Source organism: Bos indicus, chromosome 15, assembly GCF_029378745.1.
Source record: "Bos indicus isolate NIAB-ARS_2022 breed Sahiwal x Tharparkar chromosome 15, NIAB-ARS_B.indTharparkar_mat_pri_1.0, whole genome shotgun sequence".
In the NCBI taxonomy this organism is placed as follows: Eukaryota; Metazoa; Chordata; class Mammalia; order Artiodactyla; family Bovidae; genus Bos; species Bos indicus.
Genome location: NC_091774.1, coordinates 81,606,177 through 81,631,923, shown reverse-complemented (window position 1 = coordinate 81,631,923; position 25,747 = coordinate 81,606,177). Strand labels below are relative to the sequence as shown.

General features: G+C 48.1%; 1 protein-coding gene across 13 annotated transcripts in view; it reads right to left on the bottom strand.

Annotated features, from left to right (window-relative positions):
* Positions 1–1,035: 1,035 nt before the first annotated feature.
* The window catches only part of CTNND1 (catenin delta 1), a 45,260-nt gene continuing 20,548 nt past the window's right edge, over positions 1,036–25,747 (bottom strand). Inside the window, exons 2-23 of one of the 13 annotated variants that reach the window (XM_070804303.1) lie at positions 23,627–23,763; positions 22,976–23,092; positions 22,065–22,213; positions 21,524–21,790; positions 19,540–19,611; positions 18,656–18,808; positions 17,716–18,251; positions 14,114–14,577; positions 12,778–12,961; positions 11,870–11,987; positions 11,331–11,484; positions 10,955–10,972; positions 10,462–10,530; positions 9,443–9,570; positions 9,190–9,340; positions 8,270–8,462; positions 7,711–7,825; positions 7,124–7,211; positions 4,708–4,770; positions 3,935–4,038; positions 3,424–3,507; positions 1,036–3,162 (exon numbers count right to left, since the gene is read on the bottom strand). In XM_070804303.1, the coding sequence (XP_070660404.1) occupies positions 3,151–3,162; positions 3,424–3,507; positions 3,935–4,038; positions 4,708–4,770; positions 7,124–7,211; positions 7,711–7,825; positions 8,270–8,462; positions 9,190–9,340; positions 9,443–9,570; positions 10,462–10,530; positions 10,955–10,972; positions 11,331–11,484; positions 11,870–11,987; positions 12,778–12,961; positions 14,114–14,577; positions 17,716–18,251; positions 18,656–18,808; positions 19,540–19,611; positions 21,524–21,718 (2,901 nt within the window). In that variant the 5' untranslated portion in view covers positions 21,719–21,790; positions 22,065–22,213; positions 22,976–23,092; positions 23,627–23,763 and the 3' untranslated portion in view covers positions 1,036–3,150. The remainder of the gene's footprint in view (positions 3,163–3,423; positions 3,508–3,934; positions 4,039–4,707; positions 4,771–7,123; positions 7,212–7,710; positions 7,826–8,269; positions 8,463–9,189; positions 9,341–9,442; positions 9,571–10,461; positions 10,531–10,954; positions 10,973–11,330; positions 11,485–11,869; positions 11,988–12,777; positions 12,962–14,113; positions 14,578–17,715; positions 18,252–18,655; positions 18,809–19,539; positions 19,612–21,523; positions 21,791–22,064; positions 22,214–22,975; positions 23,093–23,626; positions 23,764–25,747) is intronic. The other 12 variants (XM_070804302.1, XM_070804301.1, XM_019975093.2 and 9 more) reach the window with 12 other exon arrangements.

Genomic DNA, 25,747 nt, shown 5'->3' with positions numbered 1-25,747 from the left:
CAAATGGACCAATCCAGGGAGAGGAGAGTAACGTTTGTGTGTAGCTCAATGCCAGCGGATAATAAATTTAACAGAAATGAAGGCTATTCACCAATAGCCAGCATTTTCTACATTTAAAAAAGACACTCAAGCAGGGCTACCGAATCTCTCTATAAAGCAAACTCTAAGAGCTTTCCGGCTCTGCGCTTCACCTTTCTAAAACTACAACTGCCGGACACAAATCAAGCTTTGAAAGGTATCAGCTACAATGCTAAGATGTCCTGGTCTTACTAGTCCAAGAAAGTTTTCATACCTGAGACCTAGTTCAACAAAATTGAGATGTGAGCATCACCAGCAATAGCTATACATCTTTAATCTCAAGACTAGGCATACAAGAAGCGTTTTACATCCATTCTCGTCTTAACAAGCTAACAAGGCCCCTTTCCAGAGGTCTTAATCCTTGGCCTCTACACTGTAGACAACCCCTGGTAATCTCAGTACTTGCTACCCACCCATGCTACTTGGTAGGACACGGAGGAAGCGATGGGCCTGCCCCTTACCGTCTTACTAAAGGATGGCAGACAGCCTGAGAAGCAACCTCATGGCCCAGTGAGCCTTTTAATTCTTCATTTCCATACTTATTAGGATGACAGCTGGAGTTGGTAGCTTCTAATCTACTCATAAATATGTTCAAGAGGGTCATGTATTGCAGAGCTCTACTCAATGTTAGTTTTGACAGATGTCACAAAAGAATCCCAGTGACTAAGAAATTTATTAATTCTTTATACTTCAGTTTCTTATCTAAGTTAAGCAATAAGCTTCCCATGCTCTACATTTGATTTTTAAGAATCTTCGGAGGAAAAGTGTTTCATATATAATTAAAAGAATGTTCCTTGTTAAGAGCTGGCATTGGGCTCAAAATTAATCCATGCTGGTACAATCCCCTTCCGGGTGCTCTGGAGAGAAAAAGGACACTGATATATAATGAAGTAATCGAGATGAAAAGGAGAGAAGAGATACAAGCTTAAAGTGAAGAAATGACACAGACCCCCCACATACACACTTTAAAAACTTTATTTGTATAAAAACTCATTTGTTTTTAAAGCATTAACAAGAGAGAAAGAAAAACAGGAAAGGCCTGGCGCAGAAGACACGCCCCTCAGTGTTCGGTGGGAAGCTGGGATTTTTGGTTCTCTGAAATTGAATGTTTAGTGTTTTAATAAATGAAAATAACAGTTAAAGGTCCCCAAAAGCCTATGGCTGTTCTATTACCCACACCCCACCGACAAAAAGAGCACCAGGAAAAGAGCAGAAAAAGACGAGAGAAACCAAGAGTGGAGCCAGGGCTGGACGGGCCGTCTCCCCTGTGCAGTACGCTTAGTCAGAGAGGAAGAGGCTCCTTTTTGCCAGAAAAGGAGTGGGAAGCAATGTGAGGAGGCAAAGGGGTAAATAAGGAACTTTAATGCATAGGAGAAGGGGGGTTGGGGGGTGGGTTGTGCACTTTTCTCCTACCCCAAAGCCTCAATATATTAGGGAAGGGGGAGGGAGGAGAATAAAGATTTCCAGTTGCATTTGAACAGCGCTTTTAGATTGAGGGGAGGAGTAAAAAGTAAATAAGGGACAGGGTTTAAAAAAAAAAAAAATCAACCGCATAGCAGCCGATTCCTCTAGCCCAACCTGCAAATATACACTAACAGGAGGAGGGAAGGGGCGGGGCAGGCAGGGCGGGGCGGGAGGCGGGGATGGACACGCCTTCCCTGTCACCCCTTCAGAGGTGATGGTGATCCTGGGCAACCAACCTCATCTGGAGACTCATCAGAACAGGACTTTTGCAAAACCCCAACATATACAGTTGAGCAAAAACCTTCTATGGCTGAAGTCAGAGGCTGTTCCAATTCCCAGTGGAGAGACAGAGGGTCTCTAGGTCCCTTCTCTTCTTTCTGCTATTTGGGGCCAACAGTAGGTCAAAAAGCAACAAAGTATAATTTGCAAAATCATGAGAAATGAGACTGCAGAGGCAAAGAAAGGCACATGGAAGGGAAGGAGGAGATGCACCCCAGGCCAAAGGCACAAAGACGAGGCAGAGCCAGGGGCAAACCCCACCTTTTCAGGGTAGAGGGGGCAGGAGTATGTACATCAAGTCCTTTAGTCAGCCAGCCAGTCCAGGGTGGGGCGGGGGCAGGACGGGGCTGCAGGGGTGAGGACAGGAGACAGCAGGGCAGGGGGAGCCAGCTGGGAAGCTTCCTGCCAGTTTCGGACTAAGTGAAACATGTACATTCCTACTAGCTCCTCCCAGAGGCTCTTCTCCTCCCCGAAGACATCCTTCTGCTCCTTTGCACCCAAAAAAGTCTTCCTTGACACGTTCTCCTCTTTCTACAGCCTCTTGCAAACAGCCAGGCCGAGTCAGCAGACATTACCACGGACTGGGGGAGGAGGGTTCAGGACAGCCTCAGGGGGGCAGACACGGCAGCCGGGGTTGGCAGGAGGCTTGGGAAAGAGATTCGGGGTGCAGGTCCTTGGGTGGTCCCGCCCCACAGAGGATCAGGGCAAGGTCTCTTACTCTCCGCTCTAGGAAACCTTCACTTAGTCAAGGGCCCTTGCCAAGTGGGATGTGCCAATGTTGCCGGCCTTCTTTGCTTCAAAAATAGTCATTAGGAATAAAAGAAGAGCTCACACTTTCCATTCTCAAAAAAAAAAAAAAAAAAAAAAAAAAGTCCCTTCCCCACCAGGAAAAGAAAAATCTTGATTAAGAATCATCAGTTTATCAGATTGCTGGACACGGCATGTATAGCATGTAACTTCCGGTTCTTTCCAAGGTTTCCAGTGAAGGTTCCCACTCTCTCCCTCCCTCCACCAAGGCCAAGAGTTCCAGGGAGAGCTGGCAAAAAGAGCTAATCTGCAGCAGTTTCTCAAGATATGTCTATAACTGAGTCAGGCTTCTCGGGAGTGACTGGAGGGGTCTGGAGGGGGGAAGAGGGACAATTAAGCTTCACTGGAAGCAGTTAGGGAGTTGATGGAAAGAAGGCAGCCACTTCAGGGCCATCAAGGCAGGAGGCAGCCTGGCAGTTGGCACAACAGTCCAGCGAAGAAAGGGAAAATCATCAGTCCATTTCACCACCAAAAAATAAAAGTACATATATTATAAGCCCGGATGTAGCGGAGAGAGTGGTGCTAAATCTTCTGCTGTAGGGGAAAAAAAAGAGAAAGACATGTTAGTAAGGTTGGCAATAAGGAGAACCAAAAGACAGAGGAACAAATCTGGAGGGAAGGAAGTGGCATAAATGGAAAATCAGATCACCAGCGGCCTCCTAAGAGGTGACAATCACAGAAGCAGCGCCCCTACACCCCACGTGGCCGAGAGCAATCAGATCCGCATGATTGGCAAACCGCTGGCACACAGAGCCTCGTTCCTCGAGGACCATCTTGGGGGTGGCTAGGACATACCATGGCAGGGCAAGACATGGGCTCCCCCTCATCCAAAAACAACACATCCAACTCCTCCTCCAGAGACTCCTGCCCCTCGTCCTGCTGTGAAACATGCCATGTGTTAGTAGGAGAGCAAGGAAACAGGAACCTCACGAATGAGTGCAGACCCAGGGAAAACCCCCACATCTGTGAGGTCAAACAGGAGGAGGCAGCAGTAGTGAGGGAACGGCAAGATAGTCCAGAAAAGTCAGGAAGAGAAAGCGAGTGCTGTGAGGGAAAATCAGCTGGCGTTAGTCACACACGCAACACATTCACAACCTTGCTTCTCCCATCTCGACCATCACAGAATTAACGGCCCAAGAAATCTCAACATGAATCAAAAGTCCTACTTTTTCCCTAAAAAAAAAAAAAAATGCCTCAAGAAAAGGATGCCATCTTCCACTATACCCTCTTCTCCTAATTCACAGAACATGCAGGCTTCAAAACAGAAGTGGCCCGAGAGGGCCAACAGTACATAAAGAGGATTTACCATCAGGGGTGCTCCCTTCAGTGGCTCCATTTCGCCTAGGTCTCCGGGTCGGTCCAGTGTTCTGTTGTGGTCCCCTCTTTCATTGAGTGTGGAATAGTTGTTATCTAGTTTAAAAAAAGAAAAGGAAAACTGTACACAGAGAGACGGTGTCCCCTCCAGAAGGGCATTACGGTCTGGCAGGCCTGGACATAAAAAACGTACATCTCCCTGGGAGGGCAATACATGCCGCATGTGATAATGAAGCTAAACTGAAGAGACCTGTCTATGCAGAGAACTGGGGTTAGAAGACAAGAGGTGAGGCGAGCTGCAATGGTAAGGCAAGACCTAACGAAGTAGCCAGGACTTCAACCAAGCCTTTGGGGAGAAGACAGCTTAGAGAGCAGTTGGGAAGGGCATTCCAACAGGAGACATCACAAGAGCAAAATAAAGAGAGTACGGAGTGAAGAGACAGGCCAGCAAGTAGACCAGGCGGGCTGCGGCATGGAGAGCGGGCCGGCCAGCCGCTGCAGCAGGCTGTGAAGGGACACAAACGAACTTCTGCAGTGACGCAGAGGCACAGAGTGGTTTCTTTTTAGCCTCTGAACATTTGGAAATGTGGCGAAAGGTAGACAGATCAGGTTTTACTAAATCTCTTCGAACCCCTCCAGTGAACATGCAGCCAGCGCTCTTGAGGACGGCAAACAGCCAGGCTGCTGGAGAGAAGTGCGGTGCTGGACAGTCCTCGTCCCAGTGACCTGCTCCTCCACATGCTTAGGCACAGATTAATCACCTACCTAACGATTTCGTATTTGATCCCATACTGCTCATCTGAATTTCTTCCCGATCAGGTTTCTTATCTATAGGGAGTCAGAAAGTTATCCAGGTCAAAAACCGACTCTTCAAACTTTACACTCATCATAAAATCACTCTCAGTCTGTCTCTCCTTCCCCTCCCTCTCATCAAAGTTTTACTGAGCACCACCCACAACTGCCAAGCTCTAGATAAAAGAGATCCCTCTCCTACAGACTCTAATATAAGAAACCATTCACTCTACGCCACGGGGCTTCAAACCATTAGGTCTCAAAGCTCCTTTATATTCTTAGAAATTACGAGGCTCCGAAGAGCGCTCAAGGGTGCAGGTTACTTGTATTAACAGTTATGGCACTAAGAAATTTTAAATACTCATTTCATTTAAAAATAACAGTAAACCTATTCCATGTTAACATAAATCATACTTTTAATTTTTAAAAAAAGCATTATTTTACATTTTTGCACATCTTTGGAGTTGGCTTAAGAGAAGGTAGCTAGACTCCCATATTTGCCTTTGTAATTCAATCTGTTGGGATGTTATTTAGGAGAAGGCAATGGCACCCCACTCCAGTACTCTTGCCTGGAAAATCCCATGGACGTAGGAGCCTGGTAGGCTGCAGTCCATGGGGTCACTAAGAGTCGGACATGACTGAGCGACTTCACTTTCATGCATTGGAGAAGGAAATGGCAACCCACTCCAGTGTTCTTGCCTGGAGAATCCCAGGGACGGGGGAGCCTGGTGGGCTGCCGTCTATGGGGTCGCACAGAGTTGGACATGACTGAAGCAACTTAGCAGCAGTAGCAGCAGGGATGTTATTTTGGATGAACTGTATGAAGAAAATCCAGCCTCACACAGATAAGAAGTTGGAAAAGGGAGGAGAATTTTAACAGTCCTTCAGATGATGGTGACCATTCTTTATAGTATACTAATACTCAACAAGTAGAGTTTTCCTTAAGGTCAGCACAATGTGGAATCTGAATCCAAACCAACGCTCTCTTCATCTTCTGTTAAATTAAAACCCATTTGTCTGTTTTGCACTTTGAATGGATCAATTAACCCTGTATGATTTTGAAAATCATGCATTGGTCACCTGGAAAATATACTGGTTCACAGTTATGCAGATCTTCTAAAGTTAACACATTTCATGATATATTAAAAAAAAAAAATCACACTCACTAAAATCATCAATGAGTTTATCAAAAAGTACATTAAATATTGGGATTTTACCAGGCTCACAGTGGCAGATACAAGTCTTCCAAAATTAAAATTTTCACTTGAAAATTCAGGCAGCAAGTACTTGTCAGTTACTTTTTCCCAGACTGACAAGCTCTCTGCATTCATTTTCAAGAAAAAGTCTGTCATTTTTAAGTAAAAATGGTGTTTCCAAAAAAAAAAAAAAAAAAAAAAGGTGGCTTAGTTCACCTAGTAACTCAAACAGCACAATTCTCCCCCTCAAGATAACCGTCAGGCTCTGGTGCGCTGCGGGCGCCGTGTGAGCACTCCCTACAGCATCTACGCAGAACATCAAGGAATCCTCAAGAGTAGAACCCATAAAATCAGTAACTGTTACAGTTCATCAAGTATGGTCTGAAGTGAGACTGGCTCGTTTTCCCCCACCCTGCCCAAACTGGCTCCTCTTGTAACAGCAAGTAAGTGGCAACAAAGACTCCAACAGCTGGCCTGGTTTGGGATCACTGCCTGGTTTGCGCTCAGCCCCCAGCAATAGAGCAAGCACCCCCCATGCTTCTGTACCGTCAGTACAATGTCAACAGATTTGATGATCCTCAGACCACATTTCAGGCAAAACCCCAGTGTCGTTAAGACAATAAGGACTATAAAAGACACAAGTGACAATCACGTCACAAAACAAGATATGTCATTTGTCTTTTGAAGAAAGTGTTTGCTCACACGGCAGTATTTAAAAGACAGAACCCAGAAGAACAGAACTATGTCTGGAAACAAGTCGTTTTTGTTGTCCCTTTCCTGGTTTGCCTGTACTTTCTAATTTTTCAACAGTAAACGTACACTACTTGGTATTATATGAAAATTTAAAAGGGAAGAACAATCCTTTTGCAATATTCAGATCTCCCTTAGACTGATGGTAGGGTTATGTCCTGATAACCTAAGCAGAGAAACCAGAGCAGGGCTCACTATCAGCCATCTGTAGTCCACAGGCAGAGTCGGGGGTCACACCCAGGCCAACTGCCTGTCTTATCTTCTGATGCTCTCCTATTTTGTAAAGGCCCGTGCTATAATCCCGAGGTGAAGTATAACTCTCCTCCACCAAAAGACAAGCTTGTTCAGAAATAAATGCATATCTTATTCAGTTAGATGGCAGGCCCACTAGAGAACAGCAGAGGTGGAGTGAAAACAGAGAGGTGCGTCCCCTCACCCTGTACCTGATCTCTGGCTCCGGTCAATGAGAGGGAGCGTGCTGTCATCATAGGAGTGGCTGCTCTGGCTCCGAGAAGCATTGTTCAGGCTCACCTGGGGGCACACGCGAAACGCAGTCACGTCGCAGAGTACCAAATTCACCCACGCCCTGCTCCTCAATGGGCCCAGACTTTAGGGCCTTATTCCCAAGTACAGTTCTTACCAAAAGGTGACCTGCACGGGTTAAACAAACACCTATATACTGAGACAACAAAGTAGGATGCGATGGCTTTGTCTGTGTTTCTGAACCAATTACAAAGGTACCAAACGCTCACACTATCCAAAGGAAATACAGTCTCAGAAAATGGCAAACTCCTTCAAAGGGCCACCGGTCAACACTGCCAGCAGCACTCACACTGCGCTACGACAGCGCAAGACCAGGACTGCTTCCGGCACCATTTGGGGGGGAAAGTAAATAAATGATTTCTTTACACAGAGATGTGGGTCAAAAGTAGACTCAGTGTGACAGTGAAATAGAAGCAGCAAAGAAAGAAGCATTACCTGAAACCAAGGGGAAGAGAGGGGAAAGCCTCAGTCCCAAGAGTCACTCTACCTGAAAGTCTGACTTCTTCCAGCCTTCCTTCTCCAGTGGCTTCCGCAGCTCCTTATACCCCCAGATCGTCTGTAACACAAGCGCGGCTGCTCGAACTTCTTTTTCTGAGCGGTTCCTTTTAGGGAAATAAAACCAGATGGAATGTGGATGTAAGACCAGGAAAGAAGCTGAGAGCATGTCCTCTCTAATACAATGTAACATAAGAATATAAGTCCCCAAATAGGCAAGACCAGGTTTTCACCAAGTCCAGTATTTTAACTCAAACAGTAACAAAAAAATGTCTGACGGAAGAGTCTTATCAATTTATGGGTCAACATTAAGACAGAAAAGAGAGCAATATCTCCTTCATTCTTTACAGGTAAAAAAGGGAAAACAGCCTGCAGAATCGACAGGGCAGAGCCCCTCCCCAGCGCCCTCTCCCGCACTCACGTGCCCCAGCTGTGACCGTTACAGGTAAAAAAGGGAAAACAGCCTGCAGAATCGACAGGGCAGAGCCCCTCCCCAGCGCCCTCTCCCGCACTCACGTGCCCCAGCTGTGACCGGTAAGTGTTACTCTCACCCTGATTTGTTGATCAAAACCAGCTTCTCAATACCCTGGGTCTCCCGGAGCTTTTTGGCAGCCTCCAAGTTCTCAGCGATAACTTCGTTGATGGTGTTCAGAATAGAGACCACAGTGTCCTCAGAGAAATTCTGCGAAGAGCTCTGCTGCCCTCCTGGCAGATTCTTGACCAAGTTAGGAATGGCATGTTTACCTACAGCGGTAAGACGGGAGGCATGTACACAGGGAGAGCCAGCGGAGCCAGGCTCTGAGGAGCCCAACACTCACTGCACTGACCATATCAAGAGCGGGGACCACCCATGAGAATCAGCTTCATGCTCCTGTAGGACTGTCACTTCAGAAGGGCAAAGGACCAGGAACAGCCATGAATGCACTGTCCTTCCTGTCTGTCTACTTATTCTCCCCCTTCAGTCACATTAAAACAATCTGGATACTTTATGTCAAATACGCTACACGGTCCCGGCAGGTCTCTTGGTGAGAACAGCACATTGAATACTACAGTAGTTTAATACAACAATCACTGTGAATTTGAAAAAAAACAAAAACTGGGCTCTGCTTTATTAACTCTGGAGAAATTACTTAACGTCCTGACCCTCAGTTTTCTTTTTCCATTTAAAAAAAAAGAAAAAGTACCTTTGTAAAACAGTGACATTTAAATGAGAACATACAGATATGCTTAACAATCCCTAGAAACAAAGTACATGCTCAACAAATAAGGTATGATTTTTCAACTTTTAAAGAGTCATCACCTCTTCTCTTTCCAAGAACCATTAGAATATAATCCTCTCTAATGCCCCAGATTCACAAACTATGGAGGACTAGGATTCTTCCTCAGCTGTTTCAACAAATAAACTCAGCACCTGCTGAATAGAAGGTGCGGTAGCAGATGCTGAGGTGGCGGCTAACAGCCAGCTCCTTACCAATCAACTCTTTGTTGCGCGCATCCACAGCAAGGTTTCTCAGGGCTCCAGATGCAGCTTTCACAACCCGCTCGTGTTCATTGGTCAGGAGGTCAGCAATGGCGGAAAGAGCTTTCTCTTGACGCAGAGCTGAGCGGATGTATCGACCATACTACAAGGAGCACATGGAAAGAAGCAGAACAGATTACAAACGATAGCAAAAGAGTAAGCTAAGTCCTTCCATCCCCAAATGCATCTTATACAAGGGTCTCACCGTCCAGCGCCCAGCACACAAGTTCTGGATGGCCCCAGCTGACGCTTCTAGGATGGCGGGATTCTTGCTCTCTTTGAGGAGTGAGATGTATATCCGAACCACCTCCGGCTGAAATAAAAGCTCATAACCTGCACAAGAAAGGGCAAGAAAGCAGAGGGTGCTTAGCAGTGCCTACAGAGCAGGCTCTGGCTGACTACAGACCAGTGTTAGGGTTGACTCTGGGTTGATGGGTTTATGTCCCTATACAAGCAGGCTCTCTAAACACCTTCCCCCAACCCAAGAGCAAAGTCAGATTTGACTACATGCCTCCTCAAGAATAATTCGTCCATGTCAAAAGCAGGACATGTATCAACTCATATGCAATTCCTCTCTCTCCTTCCTAGTCTCTTTTCTAGCCACAGTTTACTCTGGCCATGCCCAGCTCTCAAGGGCTTCACTTACTCATCAACGGCACTGAAGAGTTAAAGATTTCTCATCTCAAATGATGGAGAAGGAAATGGCAACCCACTCCAGTGTTCTTGCCTGGAGAATCTCAGGGATGGCGGAGCCTGGTGGGCTGCCATCTATGGGGTGGCACAGAGTCAGACACAACTGAAGCGACTTAGCAGCAGCAGCATCTCAAATGAATTATCTCTAACTTAAGTGAGTCATCCTGCTCACCCTAACTATGATTAAGCCAAAGGGTCTCTCATAGATTTAACAACATCTAAATTTTAATATCCACGGAGAGCTGTGAATTTTGGACTCACCATATTGATGAACATAAAAAGTTCCTGGTCTAGACTACCATCAAGTCCTTACCCTCAAGTAATCTGAATAACTGCCATGACAAGAAGTCCTTTGAAAGTCAGTTATAATATTTCAAATTTCCAAATACTTTAATCACCACTTCAAATTCCTTAAGTCGGGGGGACAGGACAGTGAACACACTGCATAACCTAGTGGTAGGCTGCCAAACAGTTCATGCGTGGACGATGTTTACGAGAACCATGGAGCCTGAGAAGAGTAAGATAACGTACCTCGAGCAGGACTAGTTCTTTTAGGGAAGTCCACTGTATCGTTTGTTGGATCCTCTGTGGGTTTTTTCCCTTTGGAAATTTAAAAAAGAAAGTGGGGGGAGAAGGAAGTTTAAGAAAGGAAGAGTCCACTCAGTATATTCTTTATTCTTCAGTCAGAATGTTCCCATCAGAGATGCATCAAGAGGGGCATAAGACAAAACAACAAAGAAACCAAGACAGGATCCCCAAGAGCAGAACACGCGCAGCAGCCGGGTGAGCTAAGGATGGCAGCTAGTGCTGCTGCTGTCCTCCGTGCCGGGAACAGGGGCTGCTGCCCAGAAACAGGTGCCGGGAGCCGCTCGCTCAGAAGAGCGCGACCAGGCTCAGCGGCCTTCCTCCAATGAATTTTCCTACATGCATCCACAGGGAAGGGTTAGGCAAGGAAATGCCAAGAACGCTAAAACCCAAACATGCAAATTAGAGGTAGGTAAGCCGCTTAAAAGATTCCACTCACCTCTGGAGAACCACTCATCTTCCAGCGCGTCACCCAAGGTGGAAAGGAGAGGAGAGAAATGAAGGAAGAAAAACGCAGGAGAGAGTTGTCAACAGGATCACGGGAAAACAAGCAGGGAAGCACAGAGGAAAAGACAAACACAGGAAACAGAGGAGGAGGGGGAGAAGGCCCCGGGTCAGCTGGCTCTCAGCCTTCACTGCCCAACTATCGATCCTGACACCACCACCACCAGCACCAGCGTGAAGCACACGGCACAGGGGACATCCCCGACTGGGCAGACTCCAGCACTGCTCAGCACGCGTTCCACACGCACAGCCAGACACCTTCCTCTCCCCGTCCTGCACGAACGAGCGGGGGAGCGGGAAGCAAGCCTCACCTTTGCCTTTCTTGGCCCCAAAGCAGCTGGCAGCATGCGGCCCGGTGCTGTTGGCGACGCTGGGAGGCGCCTCCTGGTAGCGCTCTGCTTGCGGGATCTCCCGGTGAACTTGATAGGACAGGTTCCGAAGGAGGCAGACGCAGTTCTCGACAAGCTTGGGGTCACAAAGAAAAGGCCCAGTGAGAGAGAACGACAGGGGACCTTCCAGCACGCACAGGTTTCCACGATGAGCCTCAAAAGCACAGCCCCACTCATTATCTCCCATAATGCCTCTTAAGTGCCCCCAAGCTTCTCAGATTCTTTCAGCCTCAGGCTAATAAAGGTTTATGCTACCATTTGGTGTGCAACATAAAACTCAACGTCACATTGACTTTTTCCTAATTAGAAAAAAATGGAAGTATGGCTAAACAGCTCTAAAATATGCAGGTAGAGGAAATTCCAAAGCAAACAGTTTTCCTCTAAGGTGGGGGCCGGTACAGGTATCTAACGTTATTTGAAAGCCTGAGACGATAGGTCTGTCTTACGGGTACCTGACCTACCTTGCTATCCGAATCTTTCTGTCCAATCTCAGCCTGGACAATGAAAATGAGAGCATCCACCAACCCATCGCACTCCCGAAGTTTCCGGCGTGCTTCACTCCTCTCCGAGCTGACATTCCTGAGGGGAAAGGGGAAGCTTCGAGATGCCTGAACTCCAGAAAGCCTCTCTTAGTACCCCTAGGCCCTGCAAGCCTCCTTACTGCCTTTCCGCGGTCACAAACAAAGAGTATCTGTTAGGGGAGGCACTAAAGCTGACGGAGAGCGGACGTTCCTGCTTTCAGGACACGTATGACCAGGCCAGGGGTGGGCACATAGATGGAGTAGACCAACAGCAACAACGTCAGACAGAACAGACGCTGCTCGTGGGCAAGCGCAAATGTCGAGGGGCGGCAGGGCACACGGGCACATGTCCCGAAGAGAGAACACACTGCAGCTTATAGGACACAAGACAGAGAACTCGGGAGAACGTTCTGGAAGACAAACACCTGAGTCTGGCCTCAAAACAGAAACAAGCAGCTGCGCCCTGCAGACAGGGAAGGACTCTGCCCACTCTGTCCTTCCAGTATGCTGCACCCATGTGCTGCATGTATCGCAGTCTGACTTGAAACACAATTAAAGGCACAGACACACACAAGCCCAGGACTAGACAACGGCCTTACACCGTTGGTTTTGAACAAATTATATTAACAAAGTCAAAGAGGCACAGAAGTGAGGAAGATGTGTGGGAACCGCAAGTAAAGCATACAGTATGCCAGGGGGTAGCAATGGGCAGACACACAGGACAGGGTCATGGACGCAACACAGACCGGCACGGAGCCTAAACGACAGACTACGGGATTTAACGTGCTTCCAAAGCAGTTTCAGTCTTTAGAAGCCCAGTCCTCCCACGCTCCCAGCCCCTCTGTTACCTGAGGCAGCCGGCGGTATTGGTGAGCACGGACTCCCACTCGACGTGGCGTGGCTTACAGTCTTCGCTAGGTTCCCGCTCCCACCCCGAATGGGGAATGATCACTTCATCCGTTAAGGCGTGCAGCGCGTGGTCCACGATCTCCATTTTTATGGAGTCATGGGATGAGAGATTCCACAGGGTTCCTGGCAGAGACCACTCATCAGACAGTTCTCCAGCACCAAGACAGTACGTCTGAAGAATGCCAAAGAGAAGCCCCTTTCCCAGCATTTCTCAGTCTTCCCCAATGACCAAATACCTTGTAACAATATTCAAGCTTTAGTTTGTTACTCATGACAACGTGTTTTACATTATGGCTCAATACAAACATACACATCATGAAGTAAGGTTTCTAAAACAATAATTACTATAAGCAATACTTTCTGGGCCCGCTATACCCATTTGTTAATCTCACCAGCACTGACACTTTGGGCCAGATAATTTTTGTTGTGGAGAGCTATCCCGCCCATCATTAAATGAGTAAATGTCAGGAGAAGGCAATGGCACCCCACTCCAGTACTCTCGCCTGGAAAATCCCATGGACGGAGGAGCCTGGTAGGCTGCAGTCCATGGGGTCGCTAGGAGTTGGACACGACTGAGCGACTTCACCTTCACTTTTCACTTTCATGCATTGGAGACGGAAATGGCAACCCACTCCAGTGTTCTTGCCTGGAGAATCCCAGGGACGGGGGAGCCTGGTGTGCCGCCGTCTATGGGGTCGCACAGAGTTGGACACGACTGATGCGACTTAGCAGCAGCACAGCAGCAGCAGGCCTTCACTCATCAGACACCGATGGCACTCTGTCCCAACCCCCAAAGCCCCAGGTTCTGACAATGCACACACTGCACACACTGCAATGTCCTCTGGGGGCAAGCTCGCCCCGACTGAGAATGATCATCTGTGCTGTTTCTCTTCCTTTCTTTCTCCTGGGCTGCTGACTGTGATCCACACAGGCTAGCGGAACACGCCCCAGTCACCTCAGAACGACTACTGGGCAGTGACACAGGTCCGCCGTCACCAGCTCCTGTGAGTTTAAAACAGGAGCCAAGGATCTGGAATTTTAAGGGAAGTCTTCTGCGTTTAACACATTAGCAAACAATGCTTTAAAATCAGACTTCCCTGGTGGCTCAGACAGTAAAGAATCTGCCTGCAGTATAGGAGACCCAAGTTCAATCCCTGGGTCAGGAAGATCACCTGGAGAAACGAATGGCAACCCACTCTGGCGTTTAAAATCTGGAAAACCTTGCACAATCTCCGACCCTAAACCTAGAGGCTCCCCCTCGGGCCTGGAACTCACCAGTAATCACTTCAGTGAGGTCCATGTCACGGGCCTTTCGGAGCAATCGCACGAGAGCAGGAACACCGTCACAGTTTTTTATAGCGATCTTGTTATCCTGGTCACGCCCAAAAGAGATATTCTTGAGAGCGCCACAGGCTCCAAGGTGCACTTCCTTTTTGGGGTGGTCTAACAATCCCACCAGCACTGGGATGCCCTTGAGCTTCCGGACGTCCGTCTTCACCTTGTCGTTGCGGTAGCACAAGTGCTGCAGGTACGCAGCCGCGTTGGACTTGACGGCGTCCAGGCGGAACCCCAGCATGGCGATCACCTCGGGCAGCTCCGGCTGTCTCCAGTTGGGGGGCGGGGGCCCGCCCTTGCGCAGGCTGTCCAAGCTTGCCAGACTCCCTCGTTCGTGCTGGGCCAGAGGCGCCCAGTAGTACTGGTCTGATGGCACCTCCTCACCAATCATGTCTTCATAGCTCCTGCGGTGTCAGAAGGACCAAGAGAGAAAAAAGAATACACCGAGGTGTCATGCATGGTTCTTTGGAGAGCTCCCATTACCCCTCATCTTCAAGGAAGGAAGAACCCCAGCTCTAGTATACTAGATCTCATGTCTCCTTTGCATAAAGAATATACTGATCGATTTTTCTTAAAGAGATAAGACAATAATTTTACAGGCATCTGCGATTAGATTAAAGCTATCATTTTTTTCTGTGACGTTTACTAGCAACAAACATTTGGACAGTTGATCACAAAAAAGAACCAAATCCTGACTGCTTAGTGCTTGAATGGTACCTGATACCTAGTAAGTTCTCCAGATAGAGACTGAAATAAACCTTCAGACAGCAGAGTTAATGAAACCAACGAACTTGGCAGCAGAGAAATCAGGGAACAACGTTTGACACCAGCTCTCGTGAGGCATTTACACACAGGAAACAGCTGATGGGATAAGGCTCTTAAACACATTTCACCTGTAAGCCTGTCCTTACCCTATTTTGGGAATTATTTTTTAAAGCGAGAAAGCGAGATTCTTACAGAGTCTCTCTTTTTTTGCAAGTAACGGCAGTAGAGGCCACGAAGGACTTAGCTTTGGTACTGACGAGCTGTAAGCTTGAACGTGAGTTTGCACAGTTCATCCCAAGGTCATCTCTGCTACTCAACAAATGGGTTTGAGACAGGATTTCTAGTCTCCAATTTCTAAAGACAACACTTCCAGTTCTGCCAAAATACACTCTAATGGCCACCATCACATTTGGGATACCCAGCCACTGAGAAAAGAGCCAGAGCCAGAGCCACCGAAGGTGAAGAAGAATCTAACCCGGGACAGGCTTCCTCCTCGGTGCTACCGACCACCACTAGAGGGTGAGTCTGTCACACTGTTATTTACTCCTAACAGCCAGGAAGGAAGAGACCCATCATCTTCGAGCTCATCTCACTCAGTGGCTCCCGCAGGAGAGGGGAGAATCCATTGTGCGGAGCACTCCAAAGAAGCCTCTCGTTTACTCCACAAAACCACTGCCCCTGTCAGCAAACCCTCGAGGTTAGCCTGAGCAGAGGGCCGGCCTCAGAGCTGCCAAAGTTACGCTCAAATACAGTTCAAATGGACAAAGCAGTCAGTCAAAAAAAAAAAATCACTATTTTTTAATATCACTGAAACAAAATACACAGGTTATATAGCTAAGAGTTAAGAGTCGGCTGCTAAACAGCACCTGAAGTAAGATTCCATTTCAGAAGGGAAAAATAAGGTCAGAGTGTGTTTACTTGTGTAAGGAAAAGAACACAAAAGAAAAGCATAACAATGTTAAGGGAAGTGCTTTATCAGTGGATGGTTTGATGGTTTTACTCTTATTATTATTTTAATATAAAGCAATTGCAGAACAATCACCATAACGATTTTGGTCACGTTTACAAGTGGGTCATGACATTCTTTCCTTTGTCTTACAAATAACAAAGCTGTGCCCAGAAGGATTAGATGACTCGCCTTCGGCTACGTAGCTAACGGCAAAGGCCCGGCTAGAACCCAGGCCTCAGGTCCAGAGCCTCCTCCACTCATCTCTCGGCCCCGCGGTTTTCACTTGACCTTGCAGTGCTCTCCGAGGCCGAGAACAGGAAGGAGCAAATGTTCTTGGCTAGTCGAGCAGGTTTCTAAGTCCAGTACCACCCTGGGATAAACCCAAGAACCAAGCCAAACCCTCTTTATGTCAACTGCTCCAACCAGGGACAAGTGAATGACCTAGCCACCAGCACTCACTCAACCCACTCAGTCCACTAATGAGGAAGTCAGGAAAAGCACGCCTGTCGCCAGGAGAAGGTGCCGCCACCCGAGGCCGCCTCCTTTGGTGATGGCTGTACCTGGTGTGCCCCCCAGCCCCACCCCGGGAATAAAACATGAGTCACATGGGAGCTGGATTTGCTGTCCAAAAGATTCCTGAAAGGTGAGTGACTCAGGCTTAGATAATGGGGCCTCTAGCCTGGGCCCAGCCCCGTCTGCTGTTAACCAAAGCTACCTAATATGAGTAAAATGAGCACCAAGGCATCTGCTTTAGAAAGTCATGACCTCACACAGAAATTCAGCAACAGCTGGTAGGATATTCTTACCATTAAGACATCCGTAAATCTTCTCCTAGAATTCTTCTTATTTCTCTTTGCTCAGAAAACACTGCTCTCTGATTTATTCTAAAACAAGGTTGGCAGCCCATGGGCCACATGAGCCCTGAAACTAAGAACGGTTTTCACATTTTTTTGTGTGGTTTTTGCTCAGTCACTAAGTCATGATCGACTCTTGTTGACCCCATGGACTGCAGCATGCCAGGCTCCCCTGTCCTCCACTATTTCCCAGAGTTTGCTCAAATTCATGCCCACTGAGTTGGTCATGCTATCTAACCATATCATTTCATATTTTTAAAAGGTTGTAAAATGAACAATGACATACAACAAAAACAATATATCATTTGCAAAGCCTAAATCAGTTCCATGGTCCTTTATAAGGTTTAGGGCTTTCCTGATAGCTCAAATGGCAAAGATTCTGCCTTCAATGCAGAAGACCTGGGTTCAATCCCTAGGTCAGGAAGATCCCCTGGAGAAGGGAATGGCAACCCACTCCAGCATTCTTGCCTGGAGAATTCCATGGACAGAGGAGCCTGGTGGGCTACAGTCCATGGAGTCCTCCCACACGACTGAGCGACTAACACTTTCACTTTCAACTGTCCATCCGGCTCCTGAAAGCCTAAAATCCTTAACCTTGTTCTTAACACCAAACAAGAAGTGGAAGAAATTCACAAGAACAAGTCTTCAATAGCTTCAGATATCAGGTTCCAAACGGGGGCGTCAAATCTTAGGCAGAAAATAAACCAACTCTTGACACAGAACCAAAGGCCTCTCCTCAGGACACAGACCAATTAACTGTCACAGGTTGTTTTCTATAATTAGAATATATGATATTTATAATGAAAAGGAGACCAAAAAAGTCAAGTCAGCATTTAGTAAAATCAGAAGAGGGACGATGAGGATGGTCTCCTACAGACACAGGCCGGGGAGGGGCCCAACTGCCTGCGCTCCCCGCGAGGAAGCGCGCCCCTTCCGTCTGCCAGAGGCGCCCCGCCGCCCTCCTCCCTGCCCACCTGAGGCGCCGCCGCGGGTCAGAGGGCGTCCCCGTCCGCCGGCCCGTGCCGTAATCGGACATCATGCCGTAATCCACGTCATCGTAGCCCATGCTTCGCTGGTCATCCTCCAGCCCGTAGGGCTCCGGATGGAAGCGGTGCAGGTCCACACTGCTCCCGCCCACCCGGACCTGGGGCTGCGGCCCGTAGACGTCCTGCCGGCTGGGCGCCCGGTAACCTTCCATGCTGGGCCGGTACCGCTCCTCGATGCGGGTCACCCGCGACAGGCTGCCGTAGTTGTCGCCGCTCCCGGGATACCCGTCCTCGTAGTGGCGGCTGTATCCGTCGGGCGGGTAGTGGAAGTTCCTGGGGAGGGTGGCCGTGCCTGCTTGCCCCACGTAGGGACCAGGGCCCCCGTTGCCGTTCTTGCGGAAGTCACGCCCCAGAGTCTGGATGTAGCTGTTCGACACCGCCGAGGCGTCTACAGGCAGCCCGTCGGGCCCCATAGGGACTGGCTGCACCGTCCGCGTCGTCACCGTCTTCACCACTTTCTTGACCTTCGAGTAAGGAAACAGAAAACGAACGTTAATGACGTGAACAAATTAAGCGTAAACTCTAGACCCCTCTAAGAAATAACCCTGTGTCCCCAGCTTGCTTTCCCTAGAAATGCCGAGCAATCTCACCGCCTCCCCGTCGATCTTCCGGGAAGTCTGCCGGGAACAACACCGCACTGGCAGTCACAGTGCCTCAAGGAAAGCTGCTGAGACTCCCTTCCTCATTCCATCAGGTTTTCTCATATCTCTTCCAGCTTCCCTGTGCAGCCCGGGAGCACTTTCTCTACGCTTCACTACAGATCACTGGCACTTCTGCCACCCTAGTGAACTGCCCAGCCCTTCCCCCTGATAAAGGCCACAGGAAGACCTCCGCCCTCACCCCAGACCTCACACAAGGCTCAGCTTACTGTGGTCTCTGTGCGCCGAGTGGTTCCGTCGTCCGAGGTCTCCACGGAGACCACAGACATGGCACCCTCGGGGTCCTCTTCCGTGTAGGTCTCCACAATCTGCCCCGGCTCCTGCATCCTGGGGACAGTGCTGTACAGAAGGTGGCTGTGATCCTACACGGCAGAGAGAAGAAGGAAAGAGCCACTCCTAAGCCATATACACTAATGATCCATCCCAAGGGGCAGCACAGTCTCCCTGAAGACAACACATCTTCTGTGGGCCCAGAATTTTTAGGAGTGACTGTTCCCACTTTCCCAACTTGTACAAAAGGGCAGAAGATACAAGTTCCCAGTCCCATTCACCTAACAAACAGGAACTGAGTTAACTACAGCTACATCAGCACCCCCAGTGGCAGAGGCAGCAGACAGCACCCCAGGTCTAGTCATCCAAGTGAGCATGAACTGTGTAAAAAGCAGCTGTATCTGTATCTGAGTGATCCTTCAAATAAAACAAAGTTTACCCAATAAGAACCTTTAAGATGAACCAGAAAACCTCAGTAAGAGCCATCTTCTGAATGGCTCAATGTGATTTTTCAGATATGCCTAAGGCTCAAGACCAGCTAGATTTCAGGTAGGGATTTCTGCAAAGTAGAACCACACCCACTCTAGAAAAGGGATGCAGTAATGGAGGGATCAAACACTAAATCAATGGCCAATATAAGTCCAAAATAAAACCATATATATACTTTGAAGCTCCACTTTTTTTCATTTTTTTCCACTAAATGAAACTAATTAACGAGAGTTTACAACGTGCCAGGTAATTTAGAAGACACCAATATGCTCTCAAGCTGGGAAAGTAAAAAAGATATGAACAAGCAACCCAGACCTTGAACCAAAAGAGGTACCTGGGGTCCGTTGAGGCTTAGATCTGAAAATTTCTGTCGCTCAAGGTCAGCATCGCCCACAAAGCGGCCGTTCTGAAACAGAGCCCACAAGAAGACAATTCACTTTGTGGCCTTCTTCTGCTCCATCAAACACAAACGACCTTTTTCCAAACAGGAAAAGGGCTTTCAAGAAGGCATTTGTGGCCCAGAGTCCGTCTGTCAGTACAGATAAAAGAACCACATCGTGCCTTAGACTCAGCACCTCAGACGCGCAACTGGGCCTGGAGCTCAGGTGGCCTGGGCCTCTGGAACTTACGATGGTGAGGGCTCTGAGGCAGAGGTGTTTGTGCACGTTGGTCAGTTTTGTTTAGCGCCTCCCTAGCACCCTCAACAGTGCCTGCACATACTAGGCACTCAAAACTCTTTTCTGAATAAGGTAAGTTCCCTGTGAAATCTTTTTGGAAAGCCATAAGAACATAGGAAAGTTGGAAAAGCTAGGGTGGGGGGTTTCCAAAAGCCTTTACTGTTTCATGCATCTTCATGCTCTACAACCATGGGAAACGCCCACACCAGGCGGCTTTCTACAGAAAGAAGCAAGAGGTACGAGTTTCTCTTTTCAAGCAGGAAGAAAATAAGCATCTCAGCCCCCTTCAAGCAAACAAATGTCTCAGTATCTTCATCACCAATTATAAGATCCACAGAACACATTCAAAAATGCCATTCTTAAGTTGCTCCATCTGAAGCAGCAGGAAATAATCTAACGACCGTATACTATGTAAAAACACATTTGACTACTCCCCTTCACAAAGCCTACAGTGAGATCAGCCACCTTGAGAGACTCTTCCCCTACCCTACTCGCATTACGTAGGTCATGTAATGCTGTAGGGAAAGGAAGTTAAACATTATTTTCAGGAAGAAGGAAGGGTGTGGTTTCACTGCTGAGCAGAAGTTAAAAATAAAAGAGAGAGACTCCATGTACTAAATCCTGGAATTCCCCACCACCTCCAAGGCTGAGCGCTCCTGCTCTCCTTTGCAATATATACCCCTCCAACCCTCAGCCTCTATTCTTGTTCCTGTAAAAATCCTAGAAGCCCTGCAAACACATGGCTTCCAAATTCCTGATCGTCCCCAATTGAAATCACATCCTCTCACTCAACAAGCTCCGTAGCCTGAGGGACCTTCTCCATTTCAAACATTAATAAGCAATCGTGAGCATGAGCGTTGCTCTTGATTCCCATCAGGATCTCCTAAGATGAACTCTATCAGGCAATGCCTATTACACACACACATACACACGCACACACGCGCACACACACAGACAAAACCTCAGACAGATTACATCACAGCAAAGTCAGACTACAGAAACCATAGGAAACACAAGATACTTCTCGTTTCGAACACCAACTCACTTCAGAGTCACATCCGAGTCAGCCAACCCAGAGACCACTGGCTCCTGCGGTCATCTGGCTTAAATAGCAGCATGATGCTCCCTCGCCAACTCTAACCAAAAGAATTAACAATGACCCCCTTCTCCAAAAAATGACTTGAACAGCCAACAAAAAAAGTGTGGAGCGGAAATACACAATTTACCAACACTGCCACGCCTCTGAGCAAACTGCTCTGTGAGGGAGAATGAGAATGCAAGATGTCCAACTTCCCCAACCACGAAGCAGGCATTTAATATCCTGAATTTTTGATATGGAGGAAGAGGGAAACCAGGGGGGAAAAAAAGAAGTTAACTTGAGCACAGCTTCAAATTATATGATCTGCCACTACCAGAACGGCATCCCGACCCAGAAACCCCACTGCAGCCGACAGGAAGTCAGATGGATGCTTCGAGAGAGATGTCCACGTAACTCGGCAGAGCAGCAATGTCCTGTCTCAATCAGTACCGAGCACCCTGCGAAGGTGATCACTAGGCAGGGGCACGGGATGCCCGCCGTGCGGAGAGCAGCCTCCCCGAGGGGTCCGTGTCTGCGGGCAGGCCTGGCGGACGGAGGGTTACCTGGTGCCGGCGGGTGAGCGTGCCGTTGGCCAGGAGCGGGCTGGCGTCCTGCGGGGAGACGCGGACGCGCTCCAGCTGCGCCGAGACGTGGCGCCGCTCCTCCTCCAGCGCCCGGGTCAGCTTCTCAAATTGCGCCTCCTGCTCCTTCACGGAGGCCAGGATGCTGGCGGGCGACTCCACCTCCGAGTCGTCCATGGAGGTGAGGGCAGGGCAAGAGAAGATGGCCCACTGAGGGAGGGGGGGAGGGAGGAGGCCCCTCACTGCACACTACCGGGGAGGCGAGAGAGGGAAGAGAAGGGCACAGGTCAGAGAGGACAGGTGCACGATTCACCCCAGAGCCAGAGATGCCCCTCGCGGTCTGCCTGCAGCGCAGAGAGAGAGCCGCCACCAAGCCTGGGCCCGCCACCGGCGCCTGCACAAGCAGGGTCCTCTGCCCACGACCCTCTGTAACAGCGCCTGGGACCGCCGCTGAAAGCGAAGGTGCGACCAGCCCCGTGCCCTGCACGGTCAGTAAGAGAGGACGGGGCTCAGGACTGCTCACACAGGAGATTCAAGTCAGGCTCCTTTTCTCAGCGAAGCTGCAACTCCGCACCACAGACAAGCATTCAGGGTCCGGCGGGACAAGCCGCCTCTCGAGACAGAGGGGCAGGACAGATCTTAGTTCACGTCTCCCAGATCCGAACACCGAAACTGCGGCAGTGGTGACAAAACATACTAAAGGAACTTGCCAAGTCATAATACCAAGAAGGGGGAGAAGTGAAAAAATATTCCCACCGTCAAAGGCAGGAAATACAACTAAGGCCCTCAAATTGAGTACATACATAAAGGGGCTTTTCTACTCTTCAAAACTGTACTACAATATTGAAGGCAGAATGTGTGCCTTGGCTAACGGACAAGAAAGCAGCAGAATAAAAAAGACTACGTGCAAACAGGAGCCATTTTCAGTGGCCTCCACATCTCTTTGTGGAGTAGGAAAAGGAGCCATCATATGAAACTATAATCAAGTTATCCCTTCTAGCAGTTCGTAGACTAACCTTTAGTCGATGGCTGGGACTTCCTACATCCCTGTCATCCTGAAGAAAGCTCTAAATAGGCTCCATTTTTACATCTTTACTTATTCCAACTAAAGGCAAACATCCAAGCACCTAGAGAGGATTTGTGTGTAACTACCACCACAAATGACAGTTACTCAGAACTGAAGAGTGCCCCATACCCTGTGACGTGAACTACCGAGTTGGCTAATAGGTGGAGGGGCACCGCAGTTACACTGTTGGATTGATTAGGGATTCTCTCTTACAAGTTGGCAGTGGGAGACTTTCTGGGGGAGTCCCAGATGTACTATGTTGAAAGGTGGGTTTCAGAATAAACCCTCTATTTCCCACCCTCTCATCAACACCTCCAGAAAAAAAGCACTTAATTTTTTATTGTTAATAAACATATTTATATACACACCTGTTAAGAGAAGGTCGCAACTGATTGGTTTAACAGAAAACAGCCCAGGCTAGATCCAAAGTGTCATGGGAGAAGCATCCCAGCCACCACAGCAAGGAGGAAGCAGGAAGGAGAGAGCTGTAGGAATACGTGGAGGAAAAACAGGAGTGAGAGGAAAATAAAATATATCTAATGTATTAAAAAAAAAAAAAAAACGAGCAAGGGCAGATATGGGGGAAAAAACAATCTAGGAATGGGGGTAATTTAAAACATGACCTAGAATTGCTTAATGTGACAGATGCCCTTTGGACTTTACTGTTTTCAAATACACGGACCCTGAATGTAGTTTTCAATAAAACTGGATTCTGCGGTCATGTCAGAGTTTCCCCACCTGTACTTCTGCAGAGCACTAGGAGCAGGTTATAATACGGATAGAAATTCATTTACCCCCTGTTCCCAGCAACCAAATTGGGAAGAAAGAGAAAACTGCTTTTGGAACGCCCTTCCGCCTCCTCCCCACCCCTGAGGCAGAAACGTCCAGAGCCCAGTCCCAGCATGCCCACAAAGACGTTGGGAAACCAGTGCAATAGTCGTGCTTGGGAAGGCGTGTGGGGACTAGCCAGGCTCAGCCTTCGGCTTCAGTTCCCTTTCCCACGCTCCCCAGGGCCCTACCAAGCACAGACGCGCAGGCCTGTCTGCTTCAGTGTGCACGCAGCGTTCAGCAAGCACGAGTATCCAGAGGAACTGACAAGCAGGCGCCCAACAAACTCCTTGGGCTTCCCCGGTGGCTCAGCTGGTAAAGAATCCGCCTGCAATGCAGGAGACCTAGGTTCGATCCCTGGGTTGGGAAGATGCCCTGGAGAAGGGAACGCCTACCCACTCCAGTACTCTGGACTGGAGAAGTCCATGGACTGTATAGTCCATGGGGTCAGGAAGGGTCGGACAGGCTGAACAACTTTCACTTTTCAGACGCCTTAATTAATTCTCCATCACCCAGACTCCTCCCAGTGGACCAGGCCCTCAGTCCAGGAACGCGGTCCTCCGGCCTCTGGGCTCCCACAGCCACTTACCAACCCCGTTCTTCCTCCAAGTTCAAAGGCCGCTGTCGCTTTCTCAATCCCCTACAGAGCAACAGGCCATTCAAAAGTCTTTTTTTTTTTTTAAATATTCCTCCCTTTCATTTTTATTACTTAATTTTAAATACTTGTGCTTACCCACTACATCAATGACCTACGAACCTTCCATACTGAAAGGACTCAGCTCGAGAGCTTCTCCCAGGTCGGTCTGAACTGTAGTTACTACTCGGGCAGTCTCCACCCTGTAATTTTCTTTGCTAATAAAAGACCAAACTACCACTACTATCGAGCATACAATGACAACATTCCCTGTTGCAAAGAGAAACTGTCAGTCTGCCATAAAATCGCTGCCTTTTGCCCCCATGACTTTAGGAAGGGTAAGGGGGCTCTACCCAGGGCTCCAACTTGGGAAGCAGGATCTGGAGACCCAGCCCTAACTTGGAGAAGGTGAAAACATGAAGAAAGAGAAGATCAGATTCCTAGGACTAAAAGCATGGGGGAGGCTTATCTGCCCAGAACAGGGCAGAAGCAGAGCTTTGCAGGACAGAACTGGACTCAGAAGACACACCCCGTCCCGGCTCCGCCACTAGCCACCGACGGCAGCAAGGCCTGCCACGTTCTCGTCTCTAAGGCGCCAACACCGCCAGCCCAGCCTAGCCCAGAGCCGCAGCGAGGAGCAGCTGCGACGAGGTCCATTATATAAATGTGACGTATTAAGTTGTTTCAAGAGTTAGTTTTTATCTTCCAATTACATTACTTAATGATAATGCCTCAGCCTAAAACTATTTTGTGAACTAGAAGATGAAATTAACTGAGTCAAAGGCATACCTGGGTTCTAAGGAATGGATGAGCTGGTTTTCCTTCTCCAGAACTATTTACTAGGAGGTCCTACCTACACCAGTGTTTCTGGGACGTAGGGGGCTTCTCTTCAGCGCCTGGCAGCCATCACAGAATTACACATCTGCTATAATCAACTCTCAATTCCCTACTTGAGGCTTTAGCAGTTTATTAACAAGGAGAAAGGGAAGGTGAAAAGAACTAACAATCACTGAGTGTTTTAAATTTATTATCCTGGCAATCCTTCCAAGGACTCTAAGGTAAAGTTTTACTGCAAATGAGAAAAAGGGCTACAGGTGAAGAAATTACCCAAGGTCTCAGTTAATAGCAAATTTGAACTTAACTCCAATATAAAATGATAGTCCAACACCTCTCTCCTGTAACTCTTAAGAGGTTTATTCCCAAATATCAAAAGAAAGGGGGAAAAGAAAAAGTTTCTACTTATCTTTAGGTTAACGGGTTACCCATAATGTCTCCATATAAGAAATAAGTGGGAAAAAAATAAATAAATGGAAGGAAAAGGAAAGCTTATGTGGGGGAAGAGAATGAAGCAGTTAGGTAAGCTATAGAGGACAGTTTTCATTCCAATCCCAAAGAAAGGCAATGCCAAAGAATGCTCAAACTACCGCACAATTGCACTCATCTCACACACTAGTAAAGTAATGTTCAAAATTCTCCAAGCCAGGCTTCAGCAATATGTGAATGGTGAACTTCCTGATGTTCAAGCTGGTTTTAGAAAAGGCAGAGGAACCAGAGATCAAATTGCCAACATCCGCTGGATCATCGAAAAAGCAAGAGAGTTCCAGAAAAACATCTATTTCTGCTTTATTGACTATGCCAAAGCCTTTGACTGTGTGGATCACAATCAACTGTGGAAAAT